The 21,435-nt window shown below is 39.0% G+C and overlaps 1 protein-coding gene across 1 annotated transcript; it reads left to right on the top strand.

The window, feature by feature from the left end:
- Positions 1–429: 429 nt before the first annotated feature.
- LOC139463583 (uncharacterized) lies at positions 430–21,019 on the top strand. Its single transcript, XM_071244858.1, has 12 exons — positions 430–585; positions 9,011–9,105; positions 9,750–9,875; positions 10,963–11,033; positions 12,213–12,314; positions 12,812–12,884; positions 13,312–13,408; positions 14,544–14,700; positions 15,819–15,991; positions 17,153–17,277; positions 18,394–18,510; positions 19,502–21,019. Exons 1-12 carry the CDS (start codon positions 543–545, stop codon positions 20,267–20,269), a joined length of 1,947 nt encoding a protein of 648 aa, XP_071100959.1. The 5' UTR covers positions 430–542; the 3' UTR covers positions 20,270–21,019.
- The last annotated feature ends 416 nt before the right edge of the window (positions 21,020–21,435 follow it).

Genomic DNA, 21,435 nt, shown 5'->3' with positions numbered 1-21,435 from the left:
AGCTGAGTCACGACAAAGTCAAGGCGCAATGAAAAATAGTCCACAGAGACTTTGCAATTATTAACAAAGTACCTCTTGCAATGTCGTTGAAATGGATGTATTATATAATCACATATGTTACGAATATGCCTTAGCATTTACACAACCAATATATGAAAAATAGTATATTTGATAATTATTTATAGAAAGCGGACTTATACATGTAGTCCAAAATATGCAGGTGCCCCAGATATTCATTGATCAGGAACAGATACATTGCGCTTTGAGTTTCTAATAAATATTTTAAAGAAAACATGGTACGTTTTGTTGAAATTATTAGAGTTTGGGTGCAAATGTGATGTAAGTCGTTGGCTTTGGTTACTAATGATGACCTTGAAACCTCGCCCGCAACGCATCTCGTGAGACAAGTCACGTGACTTAAGATGGCCGTAGAAATAACTGTACATGACGGTCGTGCATGACTGTCATATGCATGCTTGTTATGTCATCAAGTGATGCATCAGCATGTGTGTATTCCTCCATACCATCAGGATTAATCAAACATGACTGATGCACAGGAGGACGAAAATGCAAAAGAGGATTCTGGTGAGAACGCTTTTTGATCGTTTGCTTCGGTGAAATATGTTGGACTGCCGATAAGTGATCATAAACCCAGTGTATAGCCTATACTGTTGTGTGGACTTACCACAAGGCAAACGAGGAAAATGATATTTGCAACTAGAGTGGGAACACATTTTTATCTGAGCATTGGTATCATTGTAAAACCTCGGAAAGGTTTCATGCGTGCAATTATGTTCACAAGATAAAGTGTGTGAAAGTAAATTTCATCATACCGCAAGTCTTTTTGTTATATTAGAAAATCCATTGCACTGTTTTAATAGAGGCCCATTTTGTTGCATGAATGCATTTTGAGTATCTCTGCATATAAGTATTTGTATTATAATAAATTGTTTACGTTGAGCAATTAGCAGGAGAGTGGTTATGAGTTGTGCACCCCTTTGGTAACCAGGAAGTGTTCGATAGTATAGGCAGCAACATTCACTCAGTGCAAATAGATAAAGTGTTGATTATAGTGAACAATTAATGGCAACAGACAAATGAAAACTTATTTATCATACATCGTTCTCATCCATTTGTGCACACATGCATTGGTGAAACAACCTTTCCACATACTGAAAATCTTGCACATTAGACAGTTTTAAATCCAAAACTAAAAACAATATTTGATGTTGACAACCTGAGCACTTAGACAAACTCCTATTTCCTACCAGATTGCTACAACTCAGATTGCTACTGGACTGCAGTGCCCTGGTTAGACTAACATCTAGTCTCTGAAATGAACATATCGTACAGAAAAAACAAACAGTTGTTCAATTATCTTGATACAAATATAATATAAGGGACCCCAGAGACTCTCTTCATTTTCAGATACTGATACTGCAGTAATCTAGACTTGCCATACATTATAGACTTGTATGGGCTGTATTTGATGTATATACATGTATTTGTATCAGGGTCCGTAAGACAAGACTAAGAGCTGGTCACAAATAGACTAGGAGATCATGTAACCTGGATGATGCATTAGCAATGTTACCACAAATATATCTTGAGATCTCTGTGGAATATCTTGTCAGCATGAGTGTTCTATTCTATTCTAATGATTAAATGCTAGATGGATCTGGTAATCTTGTAAGCGATCAGAATGACCTTTCATCTGACCAATGAAAACGTCGCTTACCAGATCGCGAAAGTGACAGTCGGAATGTGTTTTCTGATCATGCAACCTCAAAAACGTTAACACGGGGTATTCCGAATGACAGTTACGGCCCCTACAACTGATTCCGTCAAAACTATCGTCTATCTCTTGATTCCGTGGGATGAACATTTGAATGGAGGAGGCATTGCAGAGTACGTTGTAAGCACTGCCACACAATCTCAACCATATATTAGACATTCTGGAATGTTCGTTTGTTCAGTTTTCAAAATTTAAATCGAGAACTGTGTCAACATATTTTTCAAGCGTAGTCCTAAATGGATGTCCCCAGATTGAAGCGAGTGCCGTAAAGCTCAAGAAAGCTGCTTTCTAATTGGCTGATGTCGACTTCTTGTTAGTCATTTCAGTGGTTGGTCAAAGTTAGCGAAAGGTTCTAACGTGACCCGTAATGGCATGTCCTCAGATCTTTGTTAAGTGGCAACGAGAACGTAGATCTGATTTTAAGGAGATTGGACAGCATCTAAAATGTTGCTTTATTAGAAATAGCTGTCTGCTGTACAAGGGACTTGAATATGTTGGATGATCAAATGCAGTGATTGACTGACTGACTGTTCAGACTGTTCTATACATAAAAAAAATATTTGGCAATAATTATTAGTTGTTCAAAAGAGCTACGTTTATGGTTATAATTATTTAGCTCCAACTAAAATGATTCAATATTGGAATATATTATTTCTGATAAAAGAATATACGATTTATCTGACCATTGCATCAAAAGTCTTAGAAGGTATATTTATTGTGTATTGTGTTTTAACAGAATCATTGATAGATTGGTAGAAAATGTGTGCACAGTTGATTGCTGGCTTAGTCTATGAGAAAATACACATGGTAATCTTTATTTCTGCATATAAAACAGTGCCTAGCAGAACAGAAATACGACTAAATCATCATGTGAAGCATCATCCCGAGGCAAGGAAGCAACTGACCATGAAAGTCCAGTTTCCTCTGTTGCCGAACTTGGCTGGAATTATGGAGTTATGTTTTGGCTGGTCCAACAAGTCTATGCATAGTCCAATCAAAATTGCATAATGAAATCGACATCCAGTTCGTAAACTGCTGTGCAGATTTCTGTCAGTTGCAGGATTTGAAAAGCATGTGTAGTGTCAACACGCTGTCAACAGATATTTCCCAAATCGATTCATGTTTTTATTCAGGGTGCTAACCAGATTTGATGCACTTTGCGAATGTAAGACCCGTTTTATCACAATATAGATTTTGATTATCGATCAGATTGTCTTGACTGGGCGCCATCATCTTGTTTGAAGCAAATGCAAGTGATATGAAAGGTGGAATATGATTGGTCAACAGGAGGGACATAACTTGTAATAGCCACTGGTGGCACTATGATCGAGCCCAGAAATTCTAACCTAGTTTGGCAAGGATGGAAACTGGACTTTTACAGTAAGTTAACTCCCTTGCCTTGGGAAGATGCATCTCAAATTTTACATTTTTTATTGACCAAGTTTGTTATCACCTGTTCATTTACCTGAATTCTCTGAAGGGATAGTGTGTAGTTTTTGTACTGTGCATAATATGATGTTGACTGATAGCTTCTCCCTTTCAAGCCGTGCGTCTCGTGGGTTGTTCCCTATAGATGTAGCAGGGCAACGCAGATAAATGAGGTGGCTAAATGATCGCATCCAAAACGGGGAGGGATATGACAATTGGTATTGGAAGAAAAGGTACATGTTATTGACGTGAGGGTTGTGAGAATGTGAGGGAAATACCCATCTGTGCATAAAAGTTGCCGACATTGCCGAGGAGTCATCATTGTTTAAATAGCTGTTAATATTTTTAAAGCTTCTACATTTTGTTAACATCCTTAAAGAGGCTGTACATAATGTTGATATCTCATATAAGAAATAAATGACTCGTGGTCATTGTTTATCGTACAGTAAAACACTGCAGGGGGATTCAACTGAAAACAGATTCAAGAAAAAACGTCTCCCAATTCAGATGACAAATTCTATGCATTTGATTACCAGTTGCTCAATGCCATGGATTTTATGCTTTATAGTCAAGACTTTGAGTCAGACTAAGCAATATATCACCGCCATTTCTTGTACGCTGTTTTTTCTAGGAAAGGTGTTGTCAATTAACTTTGACCGACCAAGTTTCCCATAGTGGCTGTGCACATATTCCGCTAACGACCGCTGTCAAATCTGATAGTGTTTTCTTTCGTTCTCATAATAAATTGATTCAGTTCCAATACTCCTTCATTTAAAAAGCATTTAATGCTTTTTTATTCAAACAGATAGGAGGGCCTGGATCTGGGCTAGAATTGGTCTTCAGCAGCCCATGCTTGTAGTAAGAGGCAACTAACGGGATCGGGTGGTCAGACTTTGTGACTTGGTAGAAGCATTTTATTGTATCTGGGAATACAATATATTGTAGTTGGGAGGATGTCATGATGTCAATCACTGGATTGTCTGGTCGAGACTCCATTATTTACAGACCGCCGTCATATAGGTGGAATATTGCAGTGTGGCATCAAACAACAAACAAACAAATTCTATGTAATTCTAAGACAGTATTTACTATTATCTGGGTCGCCAGAATTATTGGTCATAGCTGAAACTGACCAGGCGGATGCCACTGTCTGCAGAATGATGACTGTCATGTGTGTCATTTTCAAATCAGCTGACAGTTATGATGAAACTACTTTGAAAAAATAAATAAACCCTGAAATGCCATCTGCCTCAGCTGTTGGTGTTTAAATGCCATCTATACATTGCATTGTGATTTATTATCAGCAGCTGTGGGAATGGTAAAAAATGTGTTTATTAACTTTTGCTTCTATTTTATCACCATTTTTGTTCATAACTTCGGAGAAAGATGAATCAACAACACTGTTGTAACAATGTGCTAGAAATCTGGACCAGTCTGCTGCCAGTATCGCATAAAGACATGTAGCTGTAAAATGTAATAGGAACACACACATACAAGATAATACCATATGCAAGTACCTGTTCTGTCATAAAGTGCACAAATGTAACCCAGAAGATGAAACAAATTGTAATCTGCATTTTGTTGTTTTTGTTTGTTTGTTGTTTTACGCCACACTCAGCAATATTCCAGCTATATGATGGCGGTCTGTAAATAATCAAGTCTGGACCAGACTATCCAGTGATTGACATCCTGAGCATCGATCCACGCAATTGGGATCAATAACATGCATCAACCAAGTCAGCGAGCCTGAGCACCCAATCCCGTTAGTCGCCTCTTACGACAAGCATAGTCACCTTTTACAGCAAGCATATGGGTTCATGTTGTTCAAATCATAACTGTTCCCCAAAAGATATAATGCAAACACACTTTTAGGTTTATATTAAAATGTCCAATTTTTCATGACACATTATTATTTTTATGACCCTCCCCAAGAGACTGTCATACTATTTGGCGACCCTCCCCCCATTTCCCTCTGACCTACCCACCTCTATTATAAATGACCAGTCTCTAAGCACCCACTGATTATCTTCTAAACCAGTTTGCAAGTAATCTACATAAGCACCATTGTATAAGACTAGAAAATATACATGATCTTGTGTATGTTGCACATTTTTTATAGAAAACGCTGTAGAAGGGATGAATAATTGCTATCGAAATAGTTTCATCGACATTTAAACGAAGTTTGTTCACTACTGGATTTGAAAACAAATTTAACTTGTAGAGTATGATCTTAATAAGCGCCCCGTCCCCTTGTCAAATTTTAAAGTGCCAGATGCCTTACTATAGCGAATACGGTAGATACATACCATTTTATTTGATTAAAGGAGTAAACCAATGGTGCTCATAAACTGAGGTGAAGAAGCTAAAATTGGCTCATTTGTGACAGAATCCGCTACAAAATAGACAGAATCCTCCTCAAAATAGACAGAATTTCAGCAGATAAACCAAATCAGCTTAGCTATAGTTTTTCTTAAATTGAGTCAAAGCATGCTTCAAATTCTACGGTTTGCCTGACTCAAGAAATAATGTTGGACTCATGTAGGGTGATGAAGATTCATTTTCAGTGTAAGTCAAATTATGTAGATGTAGATTCAAAACTATTACACATGATATTGCATATGGTACCAAGGTGCAACTACCCAGAAGGTATTTCAGAGATACTAAAAAATATCACATTGAAGAAAATTGTCAAGACATAACTCATGACTATGCCTGACATAGTCGTCTTGGGTGGTTGAAACATTGTTTTCCAAGGATCACTATTTTAGATGGAAACCCTGCATGAACCGTATGATTTATTATTCACCATACAGGAAGTATATATACAATATACTGCATAGTGCATTCAGCATGGCAAAAAAGTACCTAGCAATTGCACATGCATCAGGTCATGAATAATAAACAATGGTAAAAAGAGTTGAATTCTTCGCCTCAGTTATAGACTCTTCTTGACCTCTGTCATCATTTTGAATTACCACTGTTCACGTCCAATACCTTGGATTTCCCAGAAGGATGTGTTCATACCTGATTGGCCCTATGCTCACTGAGTCATGCAGTTGAGAGCTAAAAATAGCCATTTGACGGTCTTCCTCAGGTGTTTGTGTGTTGATCTACTGCAGTAGCTGGTAGTTCATTGACAAGATTCCTGTTGCTTTCGCAAATGGACCTTGATTTGAAAGAAGACACAGTATCACAATGCTTTCTGCAAGAGGTATGTCATTCCGTTAATTGAGTGTGACCTGTGGTTGAGGCTTGAAGGTAGAACAGGTGTATAAAGCGGTTAACCTTTCCTCATCAGGGAGGAGCCATGACGTGTTTACACCTCACTGTGGCTGTGGTTAACGTTTTGTTTGGTAATTTAAAAATTAAGAGGTGAGCTTTGCTCTTTTATAGCAATTCTTCATGAAAATCAGCATATTAATTTGAAACAGGGATTATGGCAATTAAACTTGACAGGAAAAGACATTATTTTAGCAATTATTCAAATGCACACATATAACTCATAAATGTATTTTTATGGTATGCATCATTATCATGCAGACAAAATAATATTAACTCTAGCTAGCAACAGATGTACAGTGCCTTAATATCATTATGATCTGTAGCAAATATTCTTGTGACGAGTGGAGAGAAGGATGTATATTGATGTTAGGTTGTCCAAATTTGCGTGAATGCCATGGGTCTTTGCAATGTTTAAAATTTGTTAAATTTATGAATGAATTTTAAGAATTAGGAAGTGCTCTTGACTGCGACGGTCAGAAGTCTAAAGGACCCAATGAACCCTCTAGATTTCAAACTGATATTTACACACAAGCAACGTTGCACATTTGAAAGTTGACTAAATTGGAATGTGCAAACAGGCTATAAGTATTAAATGTTTGTGTGTTATATAAGCATTTGTAGGGTGTCTTTTGATTGATACTTAGAAGGGAAGAGTACTTGTTCTGAATATAATTAATGATTTATAAAACAAATGAAAGCAAAGATTAAATCAATGTTTTTGATATCAATGCTTTGTCATCATAAGCCTGTTGAAAGGATTTCAGCAGAGCTTTTGCTGGAATTGATACTCAAATGACTAGTTTTAAAGTTATACCCGAGTAAGGTTTCTTCTAGAAATATGAATGTCACTCCACGATATCTCCAAAGCTTAGTGATAAGCTCCTTTTTGCTGATGAAATGTTGACCCACGTTGACCCTGGACCCTGACAACACTGACTTGGCTCTGTGCCAAGCACATGCTCAAAGATGCCACATGGTGAGAAATAGGTCATGCTGTTACTAATTATAGTAATGATGTAATACTTCTCCTTGAGCATTGTTGAGGTGTTGCTGGTTCATTCATATATTGCTGTATCTGCATATCAGTCATATATAATTGTTTACAGTATATATATGTTATTTATATTCAAGTGCAATCTTCAGGTTAATTTGTCAGAAGAACTAGTGGGGATTCTAGGTTAGAGTAGACCTCAAATGCTTGTCATGTCAATGTGAGGTCAGACTGATGACTTGGTTTATTGTGTGCCTTATTACCCAGATAATGTGGGACATTGCTCTGAATATCAATCACCGGTTTGCTTGGCCCACTTTCAGTTATTTTTGGCCACTGTGATGTACCTGGAATATTGCTGACTGCAGTGTTAAACAACATATTAACACATGTTAAATAAAGTGACTATTATATATATATATATAACACCCCATTCTCTCCATCACTTGTAACAGAGATACTATTAAGAAATAGAACAGTGATCAAGATGTTTAGATGATATGATTGATTGTTAGATTGTTTCTTTTTGGCCCATCAACTGTACTCAATTTGGGCTGTAATACTCATAACCATTGTTGACAAAAATGACAAAACAATGACCACATTACACAGCCAATTAACGGCCTTATTCTTTTCTTGATGGATAAACATTTGAGTGTTCTTGCCCCGAATGTGAATTTTTGCATCATCAGTTGATATTAGTCTTATTACACCGGGGATTCTTGTAGGGCTGGGACGGGTAACTCGGGTACTCGGGTCGGGTGGGTACTGAGTAGGACCCGGGTACCCACAGGACTACCTGTGGTTAGTCACGTGACATATTGTTTAATGACATAAAGTATCTAATACTTGTTTAAACTACAAGTCACTAATGTTTGCAGTTCTTCCTGACTACTATGCCCATTCCTTCTGACTTCAGTCAACCAGATTGTTTTATACATGTATCCAAACACATTTTACCAGAGCTACAGTCAAACTTTTCCCAATCGGACAGTTTGTACCTACCTCTTGACACCTACAGCGGGTACCTGGGTAGGGTCGGGTAATAGGGGGATGGGTACCCGGGTGGTAAATTTGGACTCATCCCAGCCCTAGATTCTCGGCAACCTATGCTGGTCGTAAAACTTAGAGGTGACCAAATGCATTGCGTGTCATTGTACATCAACCCCGACAAGGATCATAGCTCACCATGCTCACAATGTCCATCATGGATTGTTTGTCAAGACTTCATTATTTACAGGCCGCTGTCACATAGCTGCTGCAATATTGCTAAGTGCAGCGTTAAACAACCAACAAACAAAAAGTCTTATTACATTGACCACAATCAGATGATTTTACAAAGAAAGATATTTAACTAGACTTGGGCTTCGGACTAGTGGTTAAAGCCTCGGACTGCTACACTCACTTTCAATGTTCCTGGTGAGCATCCAGGCCTCAGAGCTATATGTAGTTATTCTATATCTTAATCTTATTTAACTTTGACTTCATTTTATCCTTATTTATCTCTCCCCCAGAGCCACTGCGGCGGACACGCCCGCCAAGCAAGAAGCGATTGGATGATGAGGTGGATGCTATCATGGTAGAGATCCGTGAGAAGGAGGCAGAACTTGTATCCTTGCACTCAGCATCCTCAGTGCTGTAATTAATTGCTCACTAAATTATCTATTTTACTGAGTAAAAGGAACAGGATCATAGTGAGTTTTCTTCCAGGTGTGACCCATGAAGATGTTTGCCCTAAAAGGCGACTATGCTTGTCGTAAGAGGCGACTATGCTTGTCGTAAGAGGCGACTATGCTTGTCGTAAGAGGCGACTATGCTTCTCGTAAGAGACGACTATGCTTGCCGTAAGAGGCGACTATGCTTGTCGTAAGAGGCGACTATGCTTGTCGTAAGAGACGACTATGCTTGTCGTAAGAGGCGACTAACGGGATCGGGTGGTCAGGCTTGCTGTCTTGGTTGATGCATGTCATCGTATCCCAATAGCGTGGATCGATGCTCATGATGTCAATCACTGGATTGTCTGGTCCAGACTTGATTATGTACAGACCACCGTCATATAGCTGGAATATTGTTGAGTGCGGTGTTAAACAACAAACAAACAATTCTTCCAGATGTGAATAACCCATGCCTCCATCAATCAGATGCACTCCGAGAACTTTTATAGCTGAGCTGAGGACACATTGTATTATTTAGAGGTATGTTAGTATATGTAGAACTTAAATTCTTCAGTAAAGATACCTTGACAGGCCACAGAAATCAATTGGAGGACGAGGCGAGGATTCATTGAAGAGTACAAGAGCAGAGAAGGAAGCTAACTTTGAACGCAGGAAGAAGGTAGACTCTGACCTGAAGGGCCTCAATCAGGCTATAACACAGAAGGTAAGATGCCTTGCTTTGTTACAAGACGTTTAGAGCAGGACTATGGGGATTCTAGGTTAGAATAGTTCCCCAGAACATCGGTTTCTTCGTGTGGTCAGACTTGGTTGATTGCGGGTCATTGTACCCTGACAGTTTGGATCGTTGCTGTTAATGTCAATTGTACTGTTCTTGGTCAGTTTGTTCCGATATATATCCATATACCTAAGAGATAGCCAACAGCACAATTCATTCAGCTGGGATATTGCTGAGTGTGGTGTAGCACGCATGCAGAATTGTTGACCACTCATTGTAAAGTGGTAAAAACTTGTACTTGGTGTCAGTTGAATCCTGTTTACCATTTTCTGACAATCTAGCCTACACACTAACCTGTATTCATTACTTGAATCATCGATCTTCTTTCTCCAATTGTTGAAAAGATATGAAATGCCCTGTAAGCATGGTAAGGTTAGTTTTAAATGCCTGTGAAACTTGTTAAGACTATGAGCAAAAAGAGATGCAGTTTGAAGTCTCTTTTTTTCCCATTTCTCCCCTCAGTAAATAATAATAATAATAACACCCAAAAGCATGCTCAAAGCACTACATTGGTAACCCGGTCAATGGATCAGTGTGTACCCGATTTTCATTGTCAGCTCCCTGGGGAGTATACAACCAAAGCTGCCTGTGAGGTGCTAGAAAGTGAACAGTCACATTACCGTCTCTTCCTACAACAAAACTATTAATGACGGGTACCCGTGCAGATCCAGGTTAGAATAGGTCTTCAGCAACCCATGCTTGCCATAAAAGGCGACTGTTCTTGTTGTAAGAGGTGTCTAACGGGACCCATGGTCCAAATTCTGTAGTTCGCTGCTCATGATGTCAATCACTGGATTGTCTGGTCCGGACTCGATTGTTTACAGACAGACGTCATATAGGTGTGTGCGGCATCATATAGGTGGGTGCAGCATTGAACAAAAAACAGACAGGTGTTGATGTTGGTCACGCCATGTTATTCTTCAACGGATTTAAGTGTTGAAAGACAGTGAAAGGAAAAATGTCAATCCCAGCTGGGAAGTGTTCTGCCTCTACTTAATGGTTGTTGTGTTTTCAGATGAATGCCCTGTCCAAACTCCAGTCCAGTCTCCACTACACAACAGAGGAAAAACACAATGATGCTATCAGGTAATGTCATACATGATGATCACCTAAAGTAAACAGTACGCTATAACATAACAGGGGGCACGGGTGGCCCAGTCGTCTAAAGCACTGCGATTCGCTGTGCAGAATTGCGTCCCTTGGTAGGGCTTTCCTCCCACATTAAGCTGACATGCCGTGATATAACTGGAATACTGTTAAAAGCGGCGTTAAACCCAACTCACTCACTCACTATAACATAACAACCCTGTCATGTTTCCTGGATAGATGTTGTCCTTGGTAACCTATGCAGCTTACTGCTTGTCAACAATCAACCCATGGATTGGGTTGTCCATCGTGATGACTTGCTTGATTGTGTGACATTTTATCTTGACAACGTTGCTCCAAACATCAATCACTAGTTTGCCTGGTCCATTCTTGTGGAATATCTATGATGTGTTTGTCATAAAATAATTAAAAGACTGTAAGGCTGTAGATGATAATCAACCAAGGCAAACAGCAATGGCACTACAGAATTTATAATGGCTTGGTGTGCTATATTATCCCTTAGTTAATTTGTAATGGATCGTAATGGCGAATGCTAACTAACCTATTAAAATGTCATATGCAAATTTTTTCTTGTTCTTTGTCCAACTTTTATGACCCATCAATTAGGATTGATCAATGCTGATTTTCTTTACCGAGACCCCTAAACAAAGTACCTGTCATCAGGGACTCAAGGACAGGCAACTCTCTATTATCGCGAAATGGCCATTTTGTGGTGTGGATTATGTGGCTTACATTACTTCCTGTTATGGATTATGCATACAACCTAGGTTGGGCCAAGGGACATTGTCCAAACAAATGGATCTTTTCTAACCAATTTTGAATAGAGGTAGAGGTAATTAATTCCACTCCAAAAAATTTCTTTAAAAATGTTAATGTGTATGCTTTCGAGTAGCTGTGGCATACCACAGTGAGTCCTGTATTCAATCATGCGATGAAATATCATGCTTAGTTTTGCATAAGTAAACAGTAGACAGGGGTTGTGGATTACGGGATTTACCCATACCGCGATAATATAGAGCCGGCAATACTGTAGAGTCCTACTGTAATGTAATGCTCTGAATGATGTATGTATATTGAACTACATATTGATTGAGTCCTACTGTAACGTTCAAGCTCTGAATGATGTATGTATATTGAACTACATATTGATCCTTGTAGGAAGCTGGAGTGGAACATGAAGGTACAGAACTTCAAACTGTCTCAGGAAAAGAAGATTGTTGCTGAAATAGACAGCCTGAAGAGATCCAAGAAAATGCTGAGGTTTGTCACGTCAAGTGTTCGTAGTTGCCACCAAATGAAGCATATATTCAGCCATATTTTCACTGGCTTGTAAATAATTTGTCTGTTTATGTAAATGTTACAGGTCCTCTGCTGTAATAATGGATTGTTTGTTGTCTAACTTCAGGATGTCAATTCTGCCAACTTGTATGATTATGTTTGCATGTAAGAGAATCGAAAGATACAATATAGTCTCCTTTATCTTTGTACAGCTTACAATAAGCTTATTTTTGACATGAATTATAATTTCAAGTATCAAGATATATGTTGTTATTATTTCATAATTAATTAATAGAAAGCTGATTGTTTACAACAGAATTAACTTCTTACACTTAGGGGTGTAGGTTTTATTCTACCCACGGGTAAATTGTAAGAAGACCATTTCTGGTGTCCCCTTAGGTGATATTGCTGGAATATGGCTGCCGGCATCATTAAAGCATTATCATTCACACACTCTTCAACTTTATGTTGTGTTTCAGTTCTTACCTGTCTATGAAGAAGGAGATAGATGAGAGTCGAGACAGACAGCGGCGAATGAGGGAGGAGCGAGATGTGAGTGCAGCTCAGTCTTATGTTGAGAGGCACTTGGGTAGCTGAGTGGTTAATGTGTTTGCTTTTTACACTGAAGGTCTGTGTTTGATTCCACACATTGGTACACCATATGAAGCCTATATCTTGTGTATCCTGCCAGGATAGAGCAGGAACATTGTTGAAAACATCACTGAAATATGAATTTGAAATATCGTAACTTGAACATCTGCCAGTGTTATTGATATCTTTGTGTGAGGTATTCAGAATATCAGGGTTTGATGTTTCATAAACGATTTAAAAAACCTACACCTCAACTTCTTTGTAAAATTTTCAACTCAAGCGGTATAATATTGATGCATGGCCCATCATTTTGACAGGTAATTGGTCACTTAGTGTTCAGATCATTCTGTGAGGTTGCTCTGTAATATAGACTACCTTATCCCTCCAGCACTACTTCCGCACTGTCAACCAACTAAAGGCCAAGGAAGAAGACATCAGGAAGAAAAGCTCCACCAATAAATCCAGGGCAGAAGTACTTAAGAAAGGTGAGTACTCCATTCAGTGTATGCTCAGCTTATGTCACAGAAATGAAAATGTTTTACGCTTGACAACGTATGCTCTACACTGTTCCTGAATATCAGGCAATGATAGGGTTAGCACAATGTCATTCATGGAGAAGGGCTCATTTGATATCCATGAATTATAACCGGCTTTGTTTCATTTGCTTACTGGAAATAGACACACTTAAACACTGCCATACGTATTCCTGGGTGATGGTAGAAGGTAGTGTATGCAAATCAGAGAAGTAGTTATGATACCACCAGGCATATCTTGGTAATATAAAACATTAATAGAGGTGGCATACTGTATTGTGACATTGGTAACATTAGAGAACAACCTTTTGATTCAGATGGGGAAGGGATTTTGGTTTTGATTATTTCGTACATGTACTTGTACTTAATTGTTACTGTTTTAGATAAATAAAAAATAAGAAATTGGTCTTTGGTCTATTTGATATAGTCCGAAGAAGGGCATATTATTAAACTCCCCAGTGCGAGTCCTATGAAATATTTTTTTTCAGAAAAACAAGGTCAAATGGTATCTCCCTTACATTATCTTGTTTGCCACACATATGCTCTTTACATTGCTCCTGAAACATTATGTTATTTTCCTCACAGTCTCCTTGAAATGCTGCAATCAATGGAGCAGATGCCCGCAAGGTTGTCAGAAACATGGTCTAAGGGGAGATAATATGAATTAAGGGGAGGTAATTGATACTGAACCGCAACCAATGGCCCTGTTCTTGAGATCAGGCAGTATCTTTGTTTCAAGGATCTTGATGTTAGAATTCAGATTTTAGATCCTAGAAGTATTAATTAGTATGAAGATTTATGGTATGTATTCCTCATAAGAATTACTGTAGTCATTGTACAGCTTTAGAAATGATATTACAGTGTTTTAACACATTAATTCATTTTTGATTTCATATATCTTTCACAAGGTAAAATATGATATAGTTTCCCTGAATGACCTTAGCCTTCTTGTTGTAAGCTTTGGGCATTTTTTAAATACTTGTTAATATATGAGGAAGAATCTCATCAATAGCCAGGAACTTTTTGCTTTTGTAGATTTGGTGAACTTTATCCATATGATCTGTTCCATATTCTTTTTTTTCATCAGAAATCAACGAACTGTATGAAAGGAAGCGTAGCATGGTGGCAGAATTCCGAAAACAGAGAGATGTATTTCAAGATATCATGAAGAAACAGCGAGCCGAGAGCTTCAGAAGAAGAGAGGAGGAGAGACGAGCACTGCTAGAGGCCCAGCAGAAGGAAATGTGAGGAATCACTCCCTTTCTAAACTGTTTAACATTGCAGGATAAGACCCAGTCATCTCTAAAGTGGTTTGAGGTATTTGAAGGCAGAATATGTCAGCAATATTTACGTTTTGTCTGCTGTACCCAAACTTTCCTTTTGTCAGGACCATATCAAAACGCTCTCATCGTAGATGTTTACCAGCCAACAATCCTATCTTGTGTGAACATGAAATTTCAAAAGTTATCAGTGTTTGTGTGACAATGTCAGCATGACACATCAATGAATGTAATAGTCACTTTATCATCAACATGAAAACTATCAGCGTTAGAAATTGGCACTAGTCCTGTAGTTCTTACCAAACTGCCCAATATTTAAGGTATCTTTAGCACAAGTAGAAATTTGCTATTTGTAAGGGATTTGCTACGTGTTATCATTATGAGGACTAATGGACTGAAACTGTTAGTTTCTATCGCCGACTATGTTGAGATGGTAACCATGGTAACAGTCAACATGACATCAACACTAACGAGGGCCGACATCCTCATACTCTATTGTTACGCTTTGTCTCATCATTTTCAACAATGCTGTAGAGCAATCAGTATGTCAGTACTTCGTATGGATATCTATTATTGTGACCAGATAAACTTGGAAATTATTATTTATTTGTACTTTTCTGCAAAAATGATCTTTATGTCAGTTGCCATCTACTTAATGGTAAAAGCATTAGTCAAAAGGGAAATGGGACAATTTCTTCCTGAATTTTACTGGGGACATGGGTGGCCCAGTCGTCTAAGGCACCGGCATTCGCTGTGCAGAGTTACGTCCCTTGGGCATGCCAGAAACCTATGATTGTGAGTTCGAATCCTGGTTCGCCCCGATTATGTTTCTAGGTTTGTCAGCACCATACCCGTGCTCGTGGGTTTCACTGAAGTGGTAAATGTCTGAGACCTGCATCACTTCAGGCTTTCCTCACACATTAAGCTGACACGCCACAATATAACTGGAATACTGTTAAAAGCGGCGTTAAAACCCAACACACTCACTGAATTTTACTAGTTTGGGACTCACTAACAGTTAATTTCAATTTCTGGACTTTGTCAGGTCACTTGCTGATATTTACATGCTGACATTATTACAGAGAGGAGATGGAAGCGCTGAAGGAGCCGTATGAGGATGAGAAGAGTCTGTGTAATACCCTCATTCAGTACCTTCACAAAATAGGTCCCAGCGGCGACACCTCCGATGCATCTGCCCCATCACACGCCCCCGCCCCATCACACGCCCCAGATGAGGCAGCCAGTTGCAGTCAAGGTGCGTCATAATCTCATCTTGACCGCCTCCGTGGTCTAGTGGTAGAGTGTCCGCCCAGAGAGCGGAAGGTCTTTGGTTCGATGGCTGGGTGATAACAAAAGACGTTAAATGATGGTACTTGTTGTACCCTGTCTGGCGCTCGGCATTAAGGGGCTAAGACAAGGACTGGTCAGCTCGGAGTAGGTATACTGTGTCTGAGTGGGGTGTCCATGTTAAACTGAGGCATGGTATCTCAGTGAGCTAGCACTATAAATCGTCATCAGTCCTGTTGATATGGTAATGGACAAACAAATATTTTGTACATTCTCACAGAAACTAAAAGTTTGTCTTGTTCAGACTTGACCATTTACAGTCTGTGACCCTCCTTGCTAGTCCGTATCATAACACTAAAATTTACTGAAAATTAGTTAAGTCCAGTGGACTCAAAAGGTTTGGGCACTAAAGTACTCATGGAAATGAAAAAAACCCTGTTTTGCTGGATTAATAATCGACACAAAGCATTAGGTAGATGTAAATACAAAATAACAAAACAACTGGAAAAGTATAAGTCTGGATTTGCTAGTTTTATCTCGGTGCTCAATACAAAATGTACTTTACAGGAGGTAATTCGTAGGCACTTTCAACATTCAAAAATATAACTAAGTCCAAATTGACCTGGCAGAAACAGGCTATAAGCATTATGCAAATTAGCCTTGGAAAAAAGTTATCAAAACAACAATAAAAATAACAGCTCTGTTTATGTACATAATAATAATGACATGTAAGTTGTTGTTTGAGAAGGGAATAAGTTACTTTAGTTATGATATTTTGACGATGATTCACTATACCACAATGCCACTCCCAAATCACTGTTGTCACCTGTCGTCAAGGTGTCATAGGCCATGGACATTCACCTTGATCTACTAACACCTGGTTATGCTCAGTTTCACAATAGTCTGTTTTGTTCATATTTTAACACACTTTTACGTGTAAAAAACCATAAAAACCTTTGATACGCTGTATTTGTGCCAAGGCCCAATTAGTACTAATTGAGTTGTTTGCATATTTATATATTTTGTATATTTGATGCAATTTGGGCAGTTTAGTTTTGATAACTTTTGAGAGTACTAGAGCCGTTTTTCCCTCAGATACTTCATTTGCGTTTTATTTGTTTCATTACAGCATGTGCCCCTTCTCTTGAGAACGAGGATGGGTATCGTCTTCTACGGAAATCAGATGAAGAGGAATTCCCTCCCCTTGGTCGCCGCTCAAGTAAGAGCCGCCGCCGTAGCCGCAAGCTATCTATGGTTCGTATATTTTGTCGACCTGGTTTCATAAAAGGTTATAGCATGGTTTAAGTAATTGATATGTTCTGACTTTCATTTTCATCATTTTCAAAACCAGTAGGCTCTTTTGGCCGCCACTTCCAAGGGAGACCTATATTGTTCATTGTTCAGGGAGGGCACGGGCCCCAGTCGTCTAAGGCGCCCCAATTTGCTGTGCAGAGTTGCGTCCCATGGGCACACCAGAAACCTATCATTTGGGGTTCGAATCCCGGTTCGCCCCGATTATGTTTCTGGGGTTAGTCAGTACAATACCCGTGCTTGTGGGTTTTTCGTAAGTCGTAAACGTGTAAAACTTTGCCCCCACATTAACTAACACCATGATATAACTGGAATACTGTTAGAAGTGGTGTTAAACCTATCTCACTCACTCATTGTTCAAGAATGTGTTTCCTTTGTCACATGCAAACATGCATGCATGAGCACAAACTGAACCTTTTTTAACTGGCAAATTAATATTAAAATGATTGAAGTAGTGAAATATGAAAATAAACATAATTTCAGTAAGATGCAGTAACTTCTCTCTCCTGTTATTTAGTTTGGAATACTGTATTCGATGTAATAAGTGCCTACGGCTATATTTGCTAATATATTGGCCAGTGACCAATCCCAATTAGCACCCCTTGGATTGATCAATGTACACAAGACTTATTTATTCGCGTATAATACACACTCATGTGTTATATCCACCCTTGATTATGGACAATTAAATTCTGGAAATTATATCTGTCGTACATTTTAGGCTGTCAGCATAAACCACAAAATTTATCTTTCAACTCTGGTTTTTTTCACTAAAATAATATTCCAATAAGAGCCCCGTATTTATAATTTTGAGAGCGCCCTGGGCGCTTATTACGTTGAATACTGTAAGCTCAGTCATAAAAAAAGCCCCTCCCCAAACTCTGTCTAGTGTGGATATGAAGTTATGGTATTAGAAGCCTTTTTATACATGTCCGAAGGCAAGTCTAGAATTGAAATGTGGTCACTTGGTTTCAGATAAGCATGCCTTGGAGTACCTCACAAAACTGAAACTTGAGGCACTAACTGGGCAAATACTAACACTACTCATGCTCGTTTCAGACCAAACCAGTGACCCACACCCCTCATGTGATCAGTCAGTTCTCCTCGCTGAACCTGAGTGCTCCATCCAGCTTGGTGGAGATCCCAGCCTCTCTGGAGCAGCTTCAAGGCAGGAAGGTAATGGCTACCCTACCTGCCAAGGCTTAGCCATGTACTACTCAGCTTTAACTGTCTACTGGTCATTGATACTTAGCTGTGATTCCTTTCTTCATGACGTTCTAATAGTCTGGTTTACGACCTGCCTTCACGTGAAGATTATGCAATATCATGGACATTTTTATACTTGTTAGTTCAGACAGTAATAGGGGCGGTCGGGTAGCCTAGTGGTTAAAGCGTTCGCTCGTCACGCCGAAGACCCGGGTTCCATTCCCGACATGGGTACAAATTTGTGAAGCCCATTTCTGGTGTCCCCGGCCGTGATATTGCTGGAATATTGCTAAAAGCGGCGTAAAACCATACTCACTCACTCACTCAGACAGTAATAGCGGAAGAGTACATAGCTTTTATTTTGTAGTTATGGGCAACCTAATCCTGAATAACAGTGAGTCTGAATAGCAAGATATAAGCAACAGCACTTTGATCAGTTAACATTGGTGTGTAGAATAAATGTGTGATGATAGGGCAATATTTAATAGATTTTCTTAATTTTTGAGCAGCGTGTTTGTTTTGAGAGCAGATTCATTAGGATAGGGCTGTTAGGTTGTTTAATACTGATAAGTACTGGCTTTTTGTGTGGCCTTCCCAAAGCCATGGAATGTTGCTTTTGCTGTCAACCTTCGGTTTGGCTTTGGTCTGTGGGGCTCTGGTATGATGATTTACAGGCTGCTGGGATATAGGTGGACTATAACTGACTGCAGTGAATTACAACACTCACTCGGTAGCAGTCACCTGGATAGCCTGAGTCCAGCGGTTCAACTGGAGGCTCATCACAACACAGACAAGGGGCCTGTTCCCCACAATAATAGAACAATGAATGTACATGATGTATGTAGGTTTCTGGGATGGAATAATGCTTAAAGTTCATACACCACAGTAAATCATTCTTCAGTTATTATAAAAGAAATTCCAAGAAAACCGATCCGTGAGGAGTAAGATATTTCTGTTCCAGCTGTACTATGAACAGACGGCTAGAGAGGTGAAGCGCCTGAACTCGGACACTTCCCCAGATGCCTTGCTGTCCGATATAGCCAGTCACCGCCGATGCCGCACAGAGACCTGGGGTTTCATGGGGGATGAACAGCCAATCGTGGAGGAACTTTCTCAGAGTGAGGCTGGCATCTCCGCCACTGAAAGCGTTGTGTGTGAGATGTCTCGCCAGGCTAGCAAGACTGAGAGCTGTGAGAGTGCCACGGACACCCGTCCGAGCGACACGTTGATGGAAGAACTCCTCCAGACCTGCTGTGATGGCGGCTGTGCCAGCAAACTGAAAACAGATTTCCAGGATATTGATAGCCATTCCCTCTCGGACAGTTCCGACACCCCTCGCAGCGAGTCCACCTTGGAAGGGAGCAATGGAGAATCTATGGGCAGTGGTAACGACTTTGAGAGAGAACTGCATTCTGGAAGCCTTCAAGCAGAGACACAAAGTCATATATGCATGTCTAATGTAGGCAAGCCACTTACTACTACTGAGCATCAACCTCAGGATGCAGGCATTTCCACATGTACCAATCAGCCAGACTGTGATAAGACGACCCGCTCTAGTGATAGGACACTTACACCAGTGGGTGCAGCATCTGCTGAAGAGTCTCGACAGACTGACAGAGAGAGAGAAACTATAAAAAAATGTGAAGGCAATGGACATATCAAGACATCAGACAAGAAATCGAGGACTAGTGGAAATACAAGTCTTTCAAACCAGACGACTAGGATGTGAGTTGTGGTTCCAGGGTCAAGCAAGGTGATTGTCTTGATCTCAAATATACAAGTTGTATAATCATGAACATTGTATATTTCATTAGTTGATAGAGGAAGAGGCCAAATTGAGCAACAATGGGTACTTGGTTACTGAAGTGGTCAATTCAGTCATGTTAATTCTTTGCTAGATTCAGATAAGTTTGTTATTTTGATGATGTTAAACATTTGTATACAAAAGGTGAACCAGACCCAAATGATTATTTTTTAACTTATTAAAAATATTCTTTACTAAATATTTTAGAGTTAAATTTTGTGTGTGATTGAGAGGGAAAGTTAAGGAAGGTGAGCTTCGCATTTTACCTACAGACTGTATTACTGTCAGAAGAGCCTTGGCAGTTTTACCCTGAGCAATAAGTCTTTTGACACTTCATGTTAATTATATAAATCGTTTAAAACCAAATTATTTATTTTGCTTGTGTATGTATTACCCTATTTTGAGTTAGCAGTTTACTGCTACATGTCTGCATTCATTTGGTTGATATTCGACAATCCGTGTTCTGTGGCAATAGAATTGTAGCATTATTGGTTTGTATGTGAAGCTATTTTTAAATGAAGTTGTCATATTGTGAACAGGAGCTTATAACAAAGACATCAAATTCATTAAACTGGATTTGTATTTTTGAAACCAAACCTTTGCCATATTTATTGATCACAAACAGCAAAGTTAATGGAAGAGTTTCACTTGTATGTTTGAAGATAATTAGTTTAACAGAAAAGTCGGTGTTTATTTTCACATGAACTTGTTTTAATTTCTTTCACTGAAATGACCACAACAAGCACCTGTTATGACTCCATGACCTTGGACTTAGTGGAGCAAGTGATAGTGTAGTCTCTGCTGTTTTCAGATGCATTTTGGGACTGAGGGTTCATGTTTATATAATTCAAGGCTAATGATTGAGATGTACGGAAGCCTTTTAGGGCCATTTGTTTTTTTGTTTTTTTCGATACTATCTTGAAATTTCAAGATAGAGAAGTTGATATTTCAAGATTATTCACTTCAAACGTATTTTTACATCTTAGGATGTTAAAAACTTATTATCTTGAAACTTCAACTTAGTATCTTAAAATTTCAAGAAAGTATCTTGAAATTTCAACTTAGTATCTTGAAATTCCAAGATAGTATCG

This window comes from Haliotis cracherodii, unplaced genomic scaffold (assembly GCF_022045235.1).
Source record: "Haliotis cracherodii isolate W230 unplaced genomic scaffold, xgHalCrac1.p SCAF_1, whole genome shotgun sequence".
Classification (NCBI taxonomy): Eukaryota; Metazoa; Mollusca; class Gastropoda; order Lepetellida; family Haliotidae; genus Haliotis; species Haliotis cracherodii.
Note: the sequence above shows the minus strand (reverse complement) of the source record. Positions and strands in the feature narration are given on the sequence as shown.